This window comes from Nicotiana sylvestris, chromosome 7 (assembly GCF_000393655.2).
Source record: "Nicotiana sylvestris chromosome 7, ASM39365v2, whole genome shotgun sequence".
Classification (NCBI taxonomy): Eukaryota; Viridiplantae; Streptophyta; class Magnoliopsida; order Solanales; family Solanaceae; genus Nicotiana; species Nicotiana sylvestris.
The window spans coordinates 96295661-96314486 of NC_091063.1; the positions used below are offsets into that span (position 1 = coordinate 96295661).

Below are 18826 nucleotides of genomic sequence, written 5' to 3' on the forward strand. Positions count from 1 at the left end.
AAAAGTACTATAAGCCAATATTGTAATGGAGTAATTAAAAATGGATTTCTGATGAGGCTTGATATGAAACAAAGCAGGTATTCTCAATTTGTAGGTGAAGACTGGCTAGCCTTATGTGACGAGTGGAATCAATTTTCATAAATATAATGAAGTGTTGGAACTTGTGTTTGAATTCTAAAAAAGACTCCTTGAAAACTAATTAAGTCTTGAGAATTAGCAATTTGGTTACAATGTACCATGACTTGGTAACTGTGTATTTACCAGAGACGTATATCTTAGTTTACATGAGATTTCCATGTGGGAATGACTATATACACTCTATAGTAAATTTATCAAGACGATGACACTGGTCAAATGAAAAGGTTTTCCATTTGCATTAGGGACGTTATCCCTTTCTCTTCCTATTTTAACATAAATGAAATTTAAGCATGCGACAACTGCTCCAGGCAAGTTATGGAAATAATGTAATAAAGTTACTTTTAAATTTTTGTAATGATAAAATCATGATCTTCGCACAAAGTCATTTCAGTCGGAACATCAAATTTTCAATGCCGGAAACATGACGTGAAACTTTTGAATTTCTCAAATGGTCAGCCAACAAACAATTTTTTGCAAAATCTTTCTTTGTTTCGTAACTAAACTCTATGCCAGGTTAGTAACATTTACTCGATAAATATTTCCTTTCACCCAATAATATTATAAAATATTCTCCCATTTATAATATTCACTCGATAAATAAACTTTTCATCAAATAAAAGATACACTTATTTGAGGAATAAAAGCGTGTAGAGAATTGGTATAATTAAAATACATTTTTACTCGATAAAGTTTTACTAGATTTATCATGTATTATCCCCATTTCCCCATTAACATCATGCACAAGCATATTCTAATTTCCTTCTAGCCATCATTCTCGCAGTACAAAGTGCACTCATTCTGCCTGGTGCTTTTCTAAGAGTACACCCTGTTGTAGTAACATGAAAGGAACCCAATAATTTAGTAGTGCCTCATCCGGAGGCAGGGGTACTTTTGTTAAAGGCCATCCTCCTAAGACATTTCAGCCAGCGCTTCAGGTATCCCATAGTGCTTCAGGGAGTCGTGGTCCTTATGTGCCTCATTCTGGGCACCTAGCCTACAGTGTACAACCAGCTCCTATCAGTGCACCTCTTATTCAGAGTTATCACCGTGGTTATCCGGCTCGTTCGGGTCAGTCTCAGTTTCAGCAGCCATAACACCATGATGGATGTTTTGAGTGCAGTGGTTTAATTTTGGGCATATCAGGAGGACTTGTCCGAGATTATTGGGCGGTGCGCCACAGCAAAGTTTTCGTGCCACCACCGCCCATTCAGCCAGCTGAGGCAGGGGTTAGACAGCCAGAGGTGGAGGTCAGGCCGTTAGAGATGGAGGTCATACTGCTACAGGTGGAGGCCAGCCAGCTAGAGACCGTCCTAGGAATGTAGTTCAGAGTGGTGGGGTCCAGCCCCGATGTTATGCTTTCCCAGCCAGGCCTGAGGCTGAGTCATCAGACGCTGTTATCACAGGTATTGTTCCAATTTGCCATAGAGACGCTTCAGTTTTATTTGATCCGGGCTCTACTTATTCCTACGTGTCATCCTATTTTGCTTCATATCTATTTGTGCCTCGTGATTCTTTGAGTGTGCTTGTGTATGTGTCCACACCTGTGGGAGATTCTATTATTATAGATCATGCCTATCGTTCATGTTTGGTTACTATTGGAGGTCTTGAGACTAGTGTAGATCTTCTACTTCTCGATATGGTTGATTTGGATGTCATTTTGGGTATGGATTGGTTGTCACCTTATCATGCTATATTGGATTGTCACACCAAGACGGTGACCTTAGCCTTGCCGGGGTTGCCTCTATTAGGGTGGAGAGGAACTCCTGGCCATTCTACAAGCAGGGTTATCTCTTATGTAAAGGCTCGACATATAGTCGAGAAGGAGTGTCTAGCTTATTTGGCTTATGTCCGCGATTTTAGTGCGGAGGTTCCTTCCATGGATTCAATACCAGTTGTTCGCGAGTTTCCAGAGGTGTTTCCTGCAGACCTGTCGAGGATGCCACCCGACAGAGATATTGACTTCTGTATTGACTTGGCTCCAGGCACTCAGCCCATCTCTATTACGCCATACCGTATGTCCCCGCCAGAGTTGAAAGAATTGAAGGAGTAGTTGCAAGATTTACTTGATAAGGGCTTCATTAGACCTAGTGTATCGCCCTGGGGTGCGCATGTATTGTTCGTGAAGAAAAAAGATGAATCGATGAGGATGTGCATAGATTATCAGCAGTTGAACAAAATCACCATCAAGAACAAGTATCCATTGCCGAGGATTGATGAATTTTTTGATTAGCTTCAGTGCGCCAAAGTATTTTCGAAGATTGATTTGAGGTCTGGCTACCAGCAGTTGAGGATTAGGGTATCCAATGTCCCTTAGACAGCTTTTCAGACTCGGTATGGGTATTATGAGTTTCTAGTGATGTCATTTGGGCTGACAAAATGCCCCAGCAACATTTATGGATTTGATGAACCGAGTGTTCAAGCCCTATTTGGATTCTTTTGTGATTACGTTTATTGATGATATCTTGATCTACTCCCGCAGTCAAGAGGAGCATGAGTAGCATCTTCGGATCGTACTTCAGACTCTTAGAGACAACTAGTTATATGTTAAGTTTTCAAAATACGAGTTTTGGTTGGATTCAGTTGCTTTCTTGGAGTACGTAGTATGGGCAAAGGACATTCATGTGGATCCAAAGAAGATTGCTGCACTTCAAAACTGGCTTAGACCCACTTCAACTACGGAGATCTGAAGTTTCTTGAGTTTGGCGGGATATTACCATCGGTTTGTGGATGGGTTTTAATCTATAGCAACCCCGTTGACTAGGTTGACCCAGAAGGGTGCCTCATTCAGATGGTCAGATGAGTGTGGGGCAAGCTTTCAGAAGCTCAAGACTGTTTTGACTACGACGCCAGTGTTGGTGTTACCCACAGGTTCAGGATCTTACTCGGTATATTGGTGATGCATCTCGTATTAGAATTGGTACGGTATTGATGCAGGATAGCAAGGTGATTGCATATACGTCGCGACAGCTGAAGGTTCATGAGAAGAATTACCATGTTCATGACTTAGAGTTGGCAGCCATTGTTCATGCGCTGAAGATTTGGAGGCACTATCTTTACGGCGTGTTGTATGAGGTATTCATGGATCTTTGAAGCGTGCAGTATTTGTTCAAACAAAAAGAGCTTAATTTGAGGCAGAGGAGGTGGTTAGAGCTATTGAAAGACTATGATATAACCATCTTGTATCATCTCGGGAAGGCCAATGTGATAGCCGATGCCTTGAGTATAAAGGTAGTGAGTATAGGCAGCCTTGCATACATTCTAGTCGGTGAGAGACCACTTGCATTAGATGATCAGGCTTTGGCCAATCAGTTCGTGAGGTTGGATATTTCAGAGCCCAGTCATGTTCTAACTTGTATAGTCGCTCGGTCTTCCTTGTTTGAGCGCATCAGGGAGCGGTAGTATGATGACCCTCATTTGCTTTTCCTTAGAGACACAGTGCAGCACGGTGATGCCAAGAAGGTTACTGTTGGAGATGATAGAGTTTTGATGATGCAGGGTCGTATTTGTGTGCCTAATGTAGATGAACTTTGTGAGTTGATTCTTGAGGAGGCCCATAATTTTCGGTACTCTATTTATCCGGGTGCCGCCAAGATGTATCAGGTCTTGTGGAAGCATTATTGGTGGAGAAGGATGAAGAAGGATATAGTTACATATGTAGCTTGGTGTCCAAATTGTTAGCAAGTAAAGTATGAGCATCAGAGACCTGGTGGTTGGCTTCAGAAGTTAGAGATTCCTGAGTGGAAGTGGGAGTGTATCACTATGGATTTAGTTGTTGGACTCGCACGGACTCAAAGGAAGTTCGATGTGGTATGGGTTATTGTGGACAGACTGACCAAGTCAGCGTATTTCATTCCTGTGGTAGTTACCTATCTTCAGAGCGGTTGGCTGAGATTTACATCCGCAAGATCGTCCGTCTTCACGGTGTGCCCGTGTCTATCATTTCTGATCGAGGTACGTAGTTTACCTCGCACTTCTGGAGGGCAGTACAGTGTGAGTTAGGCATGCAGGTTGAGTTGAACACAACATTTCATCCTCAGACGAACAGACAATCGGAGCTCACTATTCAGTTATTGGAGGATATGCTTCGCGCTTGTGTTATAGACTTCAGAGGTTCTTGGGATCAGTTCTTGCCACTTGCGGAGTTTCCCTACAACAACATCTACGAGTCGAGCATTCAGATGGCTCCCTATGATGCATTATACGGGAGGCGGTGTTATTCTCTAGTTGGGTGGTTCGAGCTGGAGGAGGCTCGATTGTTGGGTACAGATTTGGTACAGGATGCCTTGAAAAGGTCAAGATTATTCAGGATTAACTTTGCACAGCTCAGTCTAGGCAGAAGAGTTATGTCGACCGTAAGGTTCGTAATGTTACATTCATGATCGGAGAGAGGGTATTTCTCTGGGTTTCACCCATGAAGGGTGTGATGATGTTCGGAAAGAAGGGCAAGTTGAGCCCTAGGTATATTGGACCTTTTGAGATTCTTGAGAGAGTGGGAGAGGTGACTTACAAGCTTGCACTGCCGCCTAGTTTATCAGTAGTCCATCCCGTGTTCCATGTGTCCATGTTGCGGAAGTATCACGGTGATTCGTCCCATGTGCTAGATTTCAGCTCAGTCCAATTGCACAAGGATTTGACTTATAATGAGGAGTCGGTGGCTATTTTAGCCCGGCAGGTTCGACAGTTGAGGTCAAAGAGTTATCCTTCAATTCAGTTGTAGTGGAGAGGCTAGCCGGTTGAGGCAACTACTTGGGAGTTCAAGTCGGACATGCGGAGTAAATATCCACACCTTTTCACCAACCTAGGTACTTTTCTATGTATGTTCGAGGACGAACGATTATTTTAGAGGTGGAGAATGTGATGACCAGATAGGTCATTTATAGTTTTAGAACTTAATTCTGTGTTTCGAAGCCTTCAATAGCTTCTTTAAGTCTTTTTCAATTTACGTGCACAGTCCGTGTATTTTTCGGAAGGCTTTTATATTAAAAACTAATAAAAATAAGAATTTTGTCTTAAAAATTCATTTGAGTTGACTTCAGTCAACATTTTGAGCAAACGGACCCGAATCCATATTTTGACGGTCCCGGTGGATCGTATCATGATTTGGGACTTGGGCGTATGCTCGGAATCAAATTCGGAGGTCCCTAGCTCGAGTTATTGATTTTTGTTGCAAATTAAAAGTTTAAAGATTTAATAATTTTTAAGAACTGATCGATGTTTGATTTTGTTGATACCGGGTTCGTATTTTGGTTTCGGAGCCCGATACAGGTCCATTACTATATTTATGACTTGTCTGTCAAACTGGTGAGAAATGGAGTTGGTTTGACGTTATTCGAACGTTCAGTTGTTAAAATAGAAGTTTTAAAGTTTTCTTGAAAATTTCATTTGATTTGGTGTCTGATTCGTAGTTCTAGGCGTTGTTTTGGCATTTTGATCGTGCGAGCAAGTTCGTATGAGTTTTGGACTTGTGTGTATAATTTGTTTGGAACCCCGAGGGCTCGGGTGAATTTCGGCTAGGCTACGGATGTTTTGAAACTTAGAAAATTTGGTTTTTTGTGCATCAGTTGGTTTCTGGTATTTCCTTCTTCGCGTTCACGAAGGTACTCTCGCGAACGCGAAGAGTGAACTGGGCTGGGTGGGAGTTTCTTCTTCGCGAACGCGAAAGTTGGGTCATGAACGTGGAGAAATGGGGGCATTACCCTTCGCGAACGTAGCCAGCCTCTTGCGAACGCATAGGCATGGGACCTGGGGGAAGGGAAACTGATCAATACTCTTCGCGAACGCGCCATAAGGCTCGCGAATGCGTAGGCTGGTGGGTATAACCCTTCGCGAATGCGTAGGCTATTTCAGCCACTGCTTCGCGATCGCGACAGGCCCTTCGCAAATGCGAAGAAGGCTTGACGCCCGGTGATTAAAACAGACCAATTACGGGATTTTGCCGATTCTTTCAAAATTTCAAAACTAGAAAACCCTAGAGGCGATTTTCCAAGAGTTTTTCTTCTCCAATTTGTTGGTAAATGATTCTAACCTACTTTCTTTCAATTACCCATTACATTTCATAGGATTTTCACCTAAAATCTAGGATTTTCATGGTAGAAATTGAAGGTTTGGGTAGAATCAGGGATTTTTGTAAAATTAGAATTTAGACCTCAAATTGAGGTCGGATTTCGAAACAAATTACATAATCGGGCTCGGGGGTGAATGGGTAAATGAATTTTGGTCCGAACCTCGGGTTTTGACCAAGCGGACCTGGGTTAATTTTTTACTTTTTTGGGGGAAAGTTTCGAAATTCTAAATTTACGCATTATAATTGATTCCTTTAGCAATATTTGATATTATTGATTCAATTTTGGCTAGATACGAGTGGTTTGGAGGTAGATTCTAGGGAAAAGGCCCTGGTAGAGCTCTAAATTGACTGCGGAGTGAGGTAAGTGTTGAGTTTAACCTTGACTTGAGGGAATTAGGAACCCTCGGACTATGTGCTATGTGAATTTCATGTGTTGCGGCTTATATGCGAGGTGACGAGTGCTTATACGCCGCCGAAATACTTGTATTCCCTGATTTTCTGCTTTTCCTTAATTATCTCCTTCCCTGTCTTAAATGTTATATGCTCTAAATACCTTCCATGCTTAATTGCTACCTATTAATCAGTGTTTCCTTCTGTTAATAATGTTATATCCTTTCATATTTATATGATTGCTCCTACTTGCCTTAACTGACTTACTTGCACCTTCTAATTGTCATTTACCATACTTGACTTGTTGTGTAGTATTATTATATGAATTCCCGTGTTGTATAAGGTTTTCTTTTTGGTTCAGCTTGATATTTATTGATCGTAAAAGTTTTTGTGATTTGAATTATTGATTTGACTATGCACATTGAGTATTTGGTACTGATATGGTGGGATTGGGTTGCACGCTGCAACATGTGAAATAAGAGTGGATTGATATGGTGGAATAAGGGTAAATTGATACTGATACGGTGGGATCAGGTTGCACGCCGCAACAGGTGAATTAAGGGAGGCATATGTGTTGTACGATGAGATCGAGTTGCGCGCCACAACAACCTATGTGTTTCTATTTCCTTGAGTTGTGTTGGTTTTCGGTATTTTCATTTGAAACTCTAAGGATTGGTAATTCTGAACGACACTAGCTTATTTCTTGAGGCTGTAGCTATTATCTTCAGTTGACTATCTTATCTTCTTCTGCATTTATTTTTCTGTCGTTATTATATACTGCGTATAGGTTGTAGTGTAGGTGACGTGCCTTAGCCTCGTCACTACTTCGTCGAGGTTAGGCTCGACACTTTCAGAGTACATAGGGTCGGTTGTACTCATATTACACTATGCACTTCTTGTGCAGATTTTGTAGTCGGTCCCAGCGGTGGCTATTAGCGTGCTCGGATTGGACAGCTTGCAGAGACTTGAGGTACAAATGCTCAACGCCCGCAATTGCTGGAGTCCCCTTCCCTTTTTATTTAGATGTGTACTCTCTTTTAGACAACTTTATGTTATTTCAGACCCTTGTTTATACTATTCTAGTAGCTCGTGCAATCTTGACACCGGGTCCAAGGTTGTATTAGACGTTTGACTGTTGTAGCTTCCGCATTTTTATTTTGGATTATTACAGTTATTTCAGTTATTTCTCATTAATTATTTAAACCGTTAAAAATGGATAAATTGTTCTAACATTGACTTGCCTAGCAAGTGAAATGTTAGGCGTCATCACGGTCCCGACGGTGGGAATTCTACATATTACCTAGAAAATTGCAGCGGTAATTCTTTTTTAACAATTTGAACATTACCATATCTCAATAGGTGTTTGTTTTTTCATTTTATTTTTTTTAAAAAAGCATAGGTTGTGTAGTTAATGTAAACATTGGCTACAAAACATTAGATTTTGTTGGGTGATTTGTTGCTTTCATGCCTCCAATAAACGACATTAATCTCTATTTCAACGAAAAACAGAAGGAAGAGAGCAACGGCCCACGGGAATACAGATGATAAGAAACGTTAGGCTGAGTGAAATATGCCTCGTGTTTGGCTTGTTTTCTAATATAATAAAATCTGAGATGAAGAAAACATTTGGAGAAATAACATTAACTCATTATGAGCAAGACCAGGTTTCCCAAAAAGGTCCAGATATGCAGACACACGCTCAAGCAGTCTTCAACACTCAGGGGAAGACCCAGAAGGGTCAAAATGTCCTGTTTTTCTTTTTGGGTGATAAGAACCCAGAAGGGCGATTTTAATGAAGAGAAACAAGAAAAACAAATAACAATGGTGATCCAGAAACCGAATTTCTTTTTTCCTTTTCTAGGTCAATTCAATTTAACTAAAAAATGAAAAACTCCCGGACTAAACAACTCACTGGAGAAGAATGCAGTATTTCGTTTGATGCTAAGGCACATCTGGAAGCACATAAATGTTTGGAAGACAGTAACTGTTATATTCTTGACAAAATTCCTCGTTACCAGCTTAGTTCAACCAGAGAGATAGCTTAAAGATCCGCGTGGAGTAATTAATTTAAGAAATAACAAGACTGTAAGAAAGAATTGAACTATAACTGGCATCAATGACCAAACTATTCCCTAGGCCACAACCAAAAAAGTATTATCATGCTTCTGTAGAGGAAAGTTTTCATGCAGTTGCTTCCTTGAGATAAGCTATTAAATCTGCGCGCTCCTGTGGCTTCTTCAACCCAGGGAAAACCATTTTTGTTCCGGGGATGTACTGCAAAGAAAGGATTTCAAGTCATTCAGCTTCTAACAAGCATCCATACACATATGTACCTAAGAAAAGATTCCAAGCACATCTAATTTGAGCTCTAAGTTGTACGAGATGAAAATATAAGAACAAGCCACGATGCATGTTAATGTACAGTATGATGCAAGAGCATGATCATGACCATGATCCACACAGAAAGAACTGCAACCAAATTGTTCTTAGCATCTGTCCTGTCAGTCATCCCTGAGTTTCATTTACCATAGTACTGAGCATTTTAGTATTTTAATATCTCCGTGCCCTTTAGCTTAACTCCTGTCATCCCTCGTATCCTGTCCCAGAAACCTACTGCTAAATTTTACATGGTTTTCTAGATGAATAGGTGGGTTCAATTACCAAGTGGCCAGTATACAGCACTCTGAGTCTCTGACAAGTTAAGCCATTTAAATTGAGAATCTCTCCTCTTTTAGGCATGCATTCCAAGCTATTTAAACCTGAAAAGTTCAGTGGAATTTACTGCAGCTTCACACAACTTACACACAAGATGTTATCCCAAAAGCACTCAACTCCGAGGTGCAAAGACCTCTTCAATTCCCACTTTCAAGAGTCCTATGCATAAACTTGGTGAACGAAGGGCACAAAATTGCAATATGTTTTCTAGGTTTGCTGCTAGACCTATGTTTGATTCCCTTAATGGTCATACTCTCCTCTTCTCCCACCATTTACACACATTTTATCACTCAGTCATCCCTGAGGCAAAAAAATAGTTTGCTTTTTCGTATCTTGATACCTCATGTCCTCTAATATCTTACTCTCTTCTTCTCCACCAGTTTCAGACATTATTTCAGTCAGTCATCTCTGAGGTTCAATTGTTGCAGTAGCCAGCTCTTTTATATCCAAGTGTCCTTAAATTATTTATCAACTCAAGCAGGAAAACCATCCACTTAACAGTTTTGACTGATTTAAATAATAAAATTCCTTTCAAATGATCACCCCCCCCACCCCCGGGCATGACTTGAGAATCAAACCAAAGGATCAGAGAGAGCATAGGAGAGTCACAGCAGTTGGACCAGAGTTAACACCTCCTAACTATTTCTTTTAAGTAACTAATACCTCCTAACTTTTTCTTTCAAGTAACTAATACCTCCTATGTTCATATCAAATGTTTCTCTCGGCGCACGTTAACGTGGCCCTGCTAACGTACGCAGTTCGAAGCCATGGGAGGGAGAGGTCGACCCAAGAGGAACCTTATGAAGGTTCCGTACACTGACCAGAGATCAGCGGAGGCTCATAATGCAGTATTGGAGCTGTTTGTCTCACCAAAAGGAGTGAGAATTTAAGAACCAGCTGAGACAGTTACTCCGAGGAACATACAAAGTGAGCAGAGCAAGATGGATTCAGATCCAGCACTAAAAAATGCTAAGATGAAAGCAGTGATAGCTACACCTGTAGCTGCTAGAGACGAAGGTGGTGGATCTGGGAGCGGGAAAACTCAACCACAGCTGAAGACGCCAAACAGCAATGAAACAGTGCCATGCAAATCTGGCACTGTAGAAATTCCCAGTGGTATTGAGCAAGTAGAGAAGGTAAACGGTAATCAATCATGGGCGAATGTGGTAGTAGGGAATAAATTGGCAAGGAAAGGGATGAATTTACAATTTATTGCACCAGTGATTCAAAATGGGGAGAAAATTGTGAAATTAGATTTAGAGGATGTTGAACATGAAAATGCTAAATGGAGCTCAGCAATTGTTCTGTATGTAATAGGCGATTCACCTACTATAGGAGCAATGGAAAGATTCATAAGCTCAGTGGGTAAATTCTCAACTAAACCTCAGATCTATTATCATAATGATGATTATTTTGTGGTTAGATTTGCTAATTTGGAAGAAAGGGACCAAGTATTGTTTACTGGACCTCATACTGTCAATAATCGACCCATAGTAATGAAAGCATGGACATCTGACTTCAATCTGCATGATGAAGTTTTGAGAACCATCCCTTTGTGGGTAAGGTTGCCTAATCTTCCACTCAATTGCTGGAGTATGAAGGCTTTAAGTAAGATTGGGAGTGCACTGGGAAATCCTGTGTATGCTGATGAATGCACTACTGGATCAGTCAGAATATCTTATGCAAGAATGTTAATTGAGATGGACATCACTAAACCTCTCCCTCAAAGTGTGGAGCTGCAAGATCCAATAGGCAGAACAATTGAACAGGAGATTAGCTATGATTGGGAACCAGCATATTGTAATAAATGTCTAAAGATAGAGCATAATTGCAATGAAAACAAAGCTCCACAAACTCAGAAGATGGTATACCAGGGGAGAATAAACAAAGGCAAACAAGTTTGGCTAAGGACAGATAGAGATGGCCCAAAGGACAATAAGCAGGAGAAGCAACAAACAAAGCAGACTGAAACAACAAAACCACCAGAGAATGAGATAATGCAAGTTGATAGTGCTAAACAAGCTGATGAAGCAGGGTGGACAACTGTTACTGGTAAATCAGCAGCAAGACTAGCCAAAACAAAGCAAGTTGAAGAGCAGAATCTATCTAGAAATAATGGCTTCCAATCCTTAGGAAGTGAGCAAGCAATAATGATCCAGGAACCAGCAGTATGCAGATGAGGAGCTTTGGGGTGCAGGGGATGTATCAGGACACTCAATTCATACTAGTATGAGTGTGGTAACATGGAACATTAGGAGGTTAAATAAAGCTTATAAGCAAAAGGAGATAAAGGAGTTCATTAAGCAGAATAAAAAGGCAGTGATAGCTTTAGTTGAGCACAGAATAAAAGAGCAGAAAGTTAACAGTATTATGAAGAAAGTTGCTCCTGGTTGACAGTGGATATCAAACTTTAGCAACAACAATAAGAGCAGAATTTGGGTAATATGGGATCCAAGGATTTATGTGTTTGAGCCAATTGAGATAGATGAACAGATCATACATGGACAGATTAGAATACTCTCAAAACTACTAACAGTTGGTTTTACTATGGGTTGCATACTATTAAAGACAGATTGAAAATGTAGAAGAAGTTGAGACAGATACATAGTCTGCAGCAAGGGCCTTGGCTAGCAGTGGGTGATTTCAATGCTGTCTTAAATATCCAAGATAGGCAACATGGTACTATGATACAGGATACGGAAACAAAGGACTTTAGGGAATTCATGGATGACACATGTATGAATGAATTGCATATTGTGGGAAGAGATTACACATGGACTAACAATCATACATACAGCAGAATAGACAGAGGACTGGTAAATTCTAGTTGGATGTTGACAATGCCTAGTTTGAAGATACAAATACTAGAGCCATCTGTGTCTGACCACTCTCCACTTAAATTAGTGATTACACAAATGCAGATGAAGAAAGCTAGGCCATTCAGATTCTTTAACTGTATTGCTGAACATCCTCATTTTATACAAGAAGTTGATCAAGCATGGAATACAACTGGAACAGATGGAAAGATGCAGGGAGTTTGGAGTAAGCTAAAAAGAGTAAAGGAAGTAATCAAAGGGCTTAACACTCAGCACTATAAAGGGGTTGATGACAGAGTTAAAGAGACCAGAAGAGAGCTACAGGAAATTCAGGAGAAGATGAGATGGAGACTGCAGAGTACAGAGTTAATTGAGGAAGAAAAGGAACTAAGAAGTAAGCTAGAAAAATGGATACTAATTGAGGAGAGTATATACAGGCAAAGGTCAAGAGTCCAATGGTTAAAACTTGGTGACTCCAACTCTGCATACTTCTTTGCTCAAATGAAGAACATGAATAGTTTGAATGGCATTCATACTCTCACTAATGATATGGGGATGCAGTTACATTTGGAAGAGGACATAGAGGCAGAAATACTGGGCTATTATAAGCAATTGTTGGGGTCCAGAGCATCAGCAATTCCAGCCATCAATCCAAATATAATGAAGAGAGGGGCAGTCCTAAATAGAGAACAGCAAGTCCACCTAATACAACCAGTGACCAGGCAAGAGATATGGCTAGCCTTGAAAGATATCAATGATTTGAAGGCTCCTGGGTATGATGGGCTCAATGCAGTTTTTCAAGAAGTCATGGCAAGTCATAGGTGAGGAGGTAACACAGGCTGTCCTGGATTTCTTTGATACAGCCCAAATGTTTAAGCCTATTAACTGTACCTCAATCATCTTGATCCCTAAAGTTAGAAATCCTGCTAGCATTAAAGAATATAGGCCTATTTCATGCTGCACAACATTGTATAAAGTAATTTCTAAAGTACTGACTAAGAGGCTTCAACAAGTTATGGATGCTTTAGTTGATAAGACGCAGTCTGCTTTTGTTCCTGGAAGAGTGATTGTTGATAACATCATCCTAAGTCATGAATTAGTCAAAGGATATGGAAGGAAAGGAGTGTCACCTAGATGCATGATGAAACTGGATATGCAGAAGGCATATGACTCTATTGAATGGCCATTTCTACAACAGATTTTGAATGCATTGGCTTTCCCTGAACAGTTTGTTAAATGGATCATGACATGTGTGCAGAGTGTTACTTATACAATCATGGTAAATGGTTCAACAACTCAGCCATTTGAAGCTAGGAAGGGACTTAGGCAAGGGGATCCACTATCCCCATTCCTATTTGTTTTGGCAATGGAGTATCTGACAAGAAGTCTGAAGACTTTGAATCAGATACCAGATTTTAACTATCATCCCAAATGTGCAAAGCTGCAGATAATGCAGCTTGGTTTTGCAGATGATCTTTTATTGTTTTGCAGGGGTGACATTGGATCAATTAAGTTGTTGTACAATTGCTTCATGGAGTTTTCGAAAGCATCAGGACGGGTGATTAACAAGAACAAAAGCTCCATATTCTTTGGAGGGGTGTCACATGATATTCAGGCAGACATAATGGAGTTCCTGGGCATTCAAAAAGGAGAGCTGCCAGTGAGATACTTGGGAGTTCCCTTAAGTTCCAAAAGAGTCTCACTAGGCCAATGTCAACCTCTAATTGACAAACTAGCGGGCAGAATAACATCCTGGACAGCCAAATTCCTATCATATGCAGGAAGGATTCAACTTATCAAGAGTGTGTTATTTTCTATCCAGACTTACTGGGTTCAGATCTTTATGTTTCCAAAGAAAATTACAAAGTTGATTGAGGCAATATGCAGAAGTTTTTTATGGACAGGGGAAAGTAGTGTGTCAAAGAAAGCACTACTAGCTTGGGAGAAAGTTTGTCTACCTAAATCAGCAGGAGGCTTCAATGTTATGAATATCAGCCTATTGAGCAAAGCAGCTATAAGTAAACAATTCTGGAACCTATGTAAAGAGAAGAACAAACTTTGGATATAATGGGTACACAGCTATTACATAAAGGATAAAAACATATGGGAAGTGCAACTAAATCAAGCATCGTGGATTATGAGAAAGATTGTGAAAGCTAAAGAGAGTTCTCAGGCTGCAGGGTACAACTATGAAGATATAAGAATAATGAGTAAATGCTCTATTAAGCATATCTACCATAAACTACAAGGAACTTTTAGCAAAGTGAGCTGGAGGAGAGTGGTGTGTAACAATGCAGGGTGTCCTAGGTGGATCTTCATGCTAACTATGGTAGCACATGGGAAACTATACACGAAGGATAGATTGCAAAAGTGGGGCATACAAACTGATCAAGAATGTGTGCTGTGTAAGCATGCAAATGAGTCTATCCAGCATCTATTCTTCGAGTGTCAATATGCAGCAAAAATATGGAAGAGTTTGCTAATATGGCAAGGTATAAGAAGAACCATATATGGGTGAACAGAGGAACTAAAATGGGCTGAAAATTGGACACCGAGAAGGAATGAAAACACAGAACTATATAAGATGGTACTAGCGGGATGTGTTTACTATGGCTGGCAAGAGAGAAATGGCAGAATCTTCCAAGACAAAGTGAGAAGATGGGAGATTATTGGCAAGCTAATCATAAAAGAAATACACTGTCGAAGCAACAAGGATGTCGAAAAAGCCTTACGTAATCTTGATTATTACCCGATGTAATAGGTAGAAGCTAGTGAGCCTAACAGTAAGATGTATAGGGGGGGAGGAAGTATAGGAAGCATAGGAACATGTATGTAAGGATTCTTTTGAATTACTTGTAAATATTTTCCCAGGTATATGAAAGTTTCAATTACCAAAAAAAAAAAAAAAACTAATACCTCCTAACTGTGGCCAACAAATAAAAGAGACACAGAACTTCAGGGGAAACAGAGAGAAAAAAAAAGATAGAAGGGTCACGTTGATGTATGTAGTTAAATTTCGCTAGAAGCAATTTTTTTCAAGGAGCTCTTGACACTCAGTATTTGTGAAGAACTGAAGTCGTTCAAAACGGATATATCTCGCAAAGCAAACACAAATTATTCTGACCTTCTTAGGGTTGAGTAAGTAGTCATATAGTGTATTCTCTTCCCATGTCACAGCCATGTTCTTGTTAGCAGCAGAGTAAGAGTAACCCGGAGTTGTACCAGACTGCCTCCCAAATAGCCCATTCAAATTGGGTCCTGCAAATTTAGGATGTATAAGAAAAAACTCTAACTGCTAAATAAAGCAGACAAGCTGTAGCCTCCTCTAATTAACTATATGCACAAGAGAAGAATACTGTACAAATCATAGGCATCATTCCAAATCCAAGTATGTCAGAGAAGCATTAAAATTAGAAGTAGACATGGTCAAATGTTCCAGACATATCATAAAGAAGCATAAAATCTACAATTGATTAGGATTTTTTCTTTTTGGTTGTGATTAAGGTTTAGTTCACGGAGAGTTATTTGTCTCATTAGAGATTTGTATGTCATGAAATTAGCTAGTAACTTCCAGCCTACCACAACCCTTCTCCTTTATTCTTATTCAGGTTTGGGACCGGCAAGTGAGCAAGCTCATACAAGCTAGTGAGGATTCATATAGCCAACCCCAACTTATTTGGAATTGATGCGTGTTGTCGTTGTAGAGATTTGTATGACAATAGAAAATGTAGAGATTTCGATAACCTAAATCTTCATGTTTGATCAATTGACGTCTACATAGAGAAACATAAATATTGATAGATTCATATAGTCAAAAAGCAATTTGAGGCTGCTCTGAAACCCAAGCACTACCTCACACGGGAGACCTGGAAATTCACAAACGCGTCTCCAACAACCGCATATGTGCCCAGAGAGCAATCTTTATTTGTAATTGTCATAAAAGAAAGATTATGATTACTTCAAACATTCATGCCACCCCTGAACACATTTCTTTTAACAAATAAAAATGCAGCATAACGTACAACTTTAATCTGCAGATCATATTCACGTCTCGAATCATTGTAGCAGTAGCATAAACCAATTGAAAATCTTCATAATTTTATATGAAATTGGGACCAATTACCTTGTTTGTGACCAGCACCTTTTTCGACAGTGTGACATTGAGCGCATTTGGTTTTGAATATCTTTTCTCCGGCTTTAGGATCACCTGCTGGAGCTTGTTCAAAAGTTGCCATTCTATCGAACACAGTCAGTGAACGGCGCGCGATTCTCAGTTTAGGTGTATATATGAGATTTTTCTGTAAATCACACTGAAAGAATGCTTTTAGGCAATTGAAATTGCAAATAAGGAACGTGTCTTTTGGATGACGGCACGCTTTCCTGACCCAGCTTTTATTATGAATCCGCCCTCTTTGCCCTTTCTAGCGGGAGATGTTAAACACCCGTTTGACCATGCAAAATTCTTCAGAAATTTTCCTAAAACTAACTTTCTCGAAACGGTTTTTTTGTGTGTGTGTGTGTGTGTGCCTTCTTTAGACTTTTGACCCGACTGTTGGAGCATAACCTTGACACTGATTCATTTGGATCAATAAGCTAGTGTTGGATTGCTTTTAATACGACTTGGGGTGGTTTACAATTTTAATCCCAAGGTGCTGTTAAGCCTTAAATTTGAATCCAAATTTAATTGTTCTTATGATATTGGAATCGGGTTGCACGCCAAATGGATATTGATTAGATATTTAGGATCGGATTGCACGTCGCAACGAATATTAAAATTGTATATAAGAATCGGATTACGCGCCGCAACAAATATTAAAATTGTATATGAAAATTGGGTTGTGCGCTGCAACAGAGAAGATATATTCTGATTGTTCTTGGTTGTCGGTTCTGTTTCAGTATTGCATTGTGAAATTGAGCATAGGTGATACTTTAGGGTCCTTTGTTGTGTGTGTTTTTATTTCGCTTTTCATATTATTGTTGTTTTCTCTGTTTTGTTATTATTTTCTACTTATACTCGTACAAATTTATTGTGAGTGCTTTGTTATAGCCTCATCACTATTTCGTCGTGGTTAGGCTCGTCACTTACGGAGTACATCGGTTCGGTTGTACTCATACTACACTTGTGCACTTCTTGAGCAGATCCCGGTGTTGGTCCTAGCGGCACTTAGAAGAGATCAGCACTTGTGTACTCATACTCCTTCATGATTGTCTTCATTGATGATATTTTGGTTTACTCTCGTAGTCGAGAGGAGCATGACCAGCACCTACATATTATACTTCACACATTGAAGGATCGTCAGTTATATACCAAGTTTTCGAAGTTCGAGTTCTGGATAGACTCGGTTGCCTTTTTGGGCCATGTTGTGTCTTCTAAGGGTATCAAAGTGGATCCTAAGAAGATTGAGGCAGTTCAAGACAAACCTAGACCTACTTTAGCTATAGAGATTTGGAAATTTTTGAGTTTGGCAGGTTATTATCGCCAGTTCATAGAGGCTTTCATCTATCTCAGCCCCAACGACCAAGTTGACTCAGATGCTCTTTTCAAATGGTCCGACAAGTGTGAGGAGAGATTTCAGAAGCTCAAACTGCATTGACTACAGCCCCCGTGTTGGTGTTGCCTACAGGTTGTGGATCTTACAATGTGTATTGTGATGCATCACGTATTGGGTTTGGCACGGTATTGATGCAGGATATTAGGGTGATTGCCTCCGCATTTCGTCAGTTGAAAGTTCATGAGAAGAATTACCCTGTGCATGGTTTAGATTTGGCATCCATTGTTCACGCGTTGAAGATTTGAAGGCACTATCTACACGACGTTCCATGTGAGGTTTGTATTGACCATCGGGGTCTCCAACACCTATTCAAGCAAAAGGACCTTAATTTGCAGCAATGGAGATGGTTAGAGTTATTAAAAGACTATGATTACTATATCATCTAGGAAAAGCCAATGTAATGGTCGATGCATTGAGTAGGAAGGCATAGAGCATAGGCAGTTTGACATATTTACCGGTGGTGGAGAAGACAATAGCCATGGATGTTCGGGCTTTGGCCAACCGATTTATGAGATTGGATGTTTCGGAGCCTAGCCAGATTCTCGATTGTGTTGTGGCACAATCATCGTTGTTGGAGCGTATCAAGTCTCGCCAGTTTGATGATCCTCACTTGTTGGTGTTGAAAGACACTGTGCAGCTGGGTGGTGTCAAGGAGGTCGTGATTGAAGATGAAGCTATTATGCGACTTCAAGGTCGGATTTGTATTCCAAATGTTAATGGGTTGAGAGAGTTGATCCATGAGGAGACTCACAGTTTACGTTATTCCATACATCCAGGTGTCAAAAGGATGTACCTTGACTTAAAACAACACTATTGGTGGCGGAAGATAAAGAAAGATGTAGTCAGTCATATCTCTCAGTGCTTGAATTGTCAATAGGTGAAGTACGAGTATTAGAAACTGGGTGGGTTGACTCAAAGATTCGGGATACCGGAGTGCAAGTGGGAACGCAACACAATGGATTTTGTGGTAGGCCACGGACCTTGAGGAAATATAATGCAGTTTGGGTTATTGTGGACCGGTTGACAAAGTCTGCATAATTCATTCCGGTGATAACTGAAAGTATTATAGGAATAAGTTGTTATTTTCTTCATTTATGCGTATAATACAGTGATGTTTAAATATTATTCAATACAACAATCCTAAAGGGAGA

General features: G+C 40.1%; 2 protein-coding genes across 2 annotated transcripts; one reads left to right on the top strand and one right to left on the bottom strand.

Annotated features, from left to right (window-relative positions):
* Positions 1-8521: 8521 nt before the first annotated feature.
* On the bottom strand, positions 8522-16820 carry LOC104226888 (cytochrome c). The gene is made up of 3 exons (XM_009778984.2): positions 16247-16820; positions 15248-15381; positions 8522-8866 (listed from the first exon to the last, which is right to left on the bottom strand). The coding sequence occupies exons 1-3, from the start codon at positions 16356-16358 to the stop codon at positions 8774-8776; spliced, it is 339 nt and encodes a 112-aa protein (XP_009777286.1). The 5' UTR covers positions 16359-16820; the 3' UTR covers positions 8522-8773.
* Positions 16821-18153: 1333 nt separating this feature from the next.
* On the top strand, positions 18154-18552 carry LOC138873477 (uncharacterized). Its single transcript, XM_070151947.1, has one exon. The coding sequence runs from the start codon at positions 18154-18156 to the stop codon at positions 18550-18552; it is 399 nt and encodes a 132-aa protein (XP_070008048.1).
* Positions 18553-18826: the final 274 nt, after the last annotated feature.

Bases quoted from the DNA above. Each gene is read 5' to 3' on its own strand.
- LOC138873477 (XM_070151947.1), top strand. From the start codon at position 18,154: ATGGATGTTCGGGCTTTGGCCAACCGATTTATGAGATTGGATGTTTCG.
- LOC104226888 (XM_009778984.2), bottom strand. From the start codon at position 16,358: ATGGCAACTTTTGAACAAGCTCCAGCAGGTGATCCTAAAGCCGGAGAA. The intron at 15,382-16,246 runs GTAATTGGTCCC...CTAAATTTGCAG, and splicing joins AGGTGCTGGTCACAAACAAG to GACCCAATTTGAATGGGCTA. The intron at 8,867-15,247 runs GTCAGAATAATT...CTTTCTTTGCAG, and splicing joins ACTTACTCAACCCTAAGAAG to TACATCCCCGGAACAAAAAT.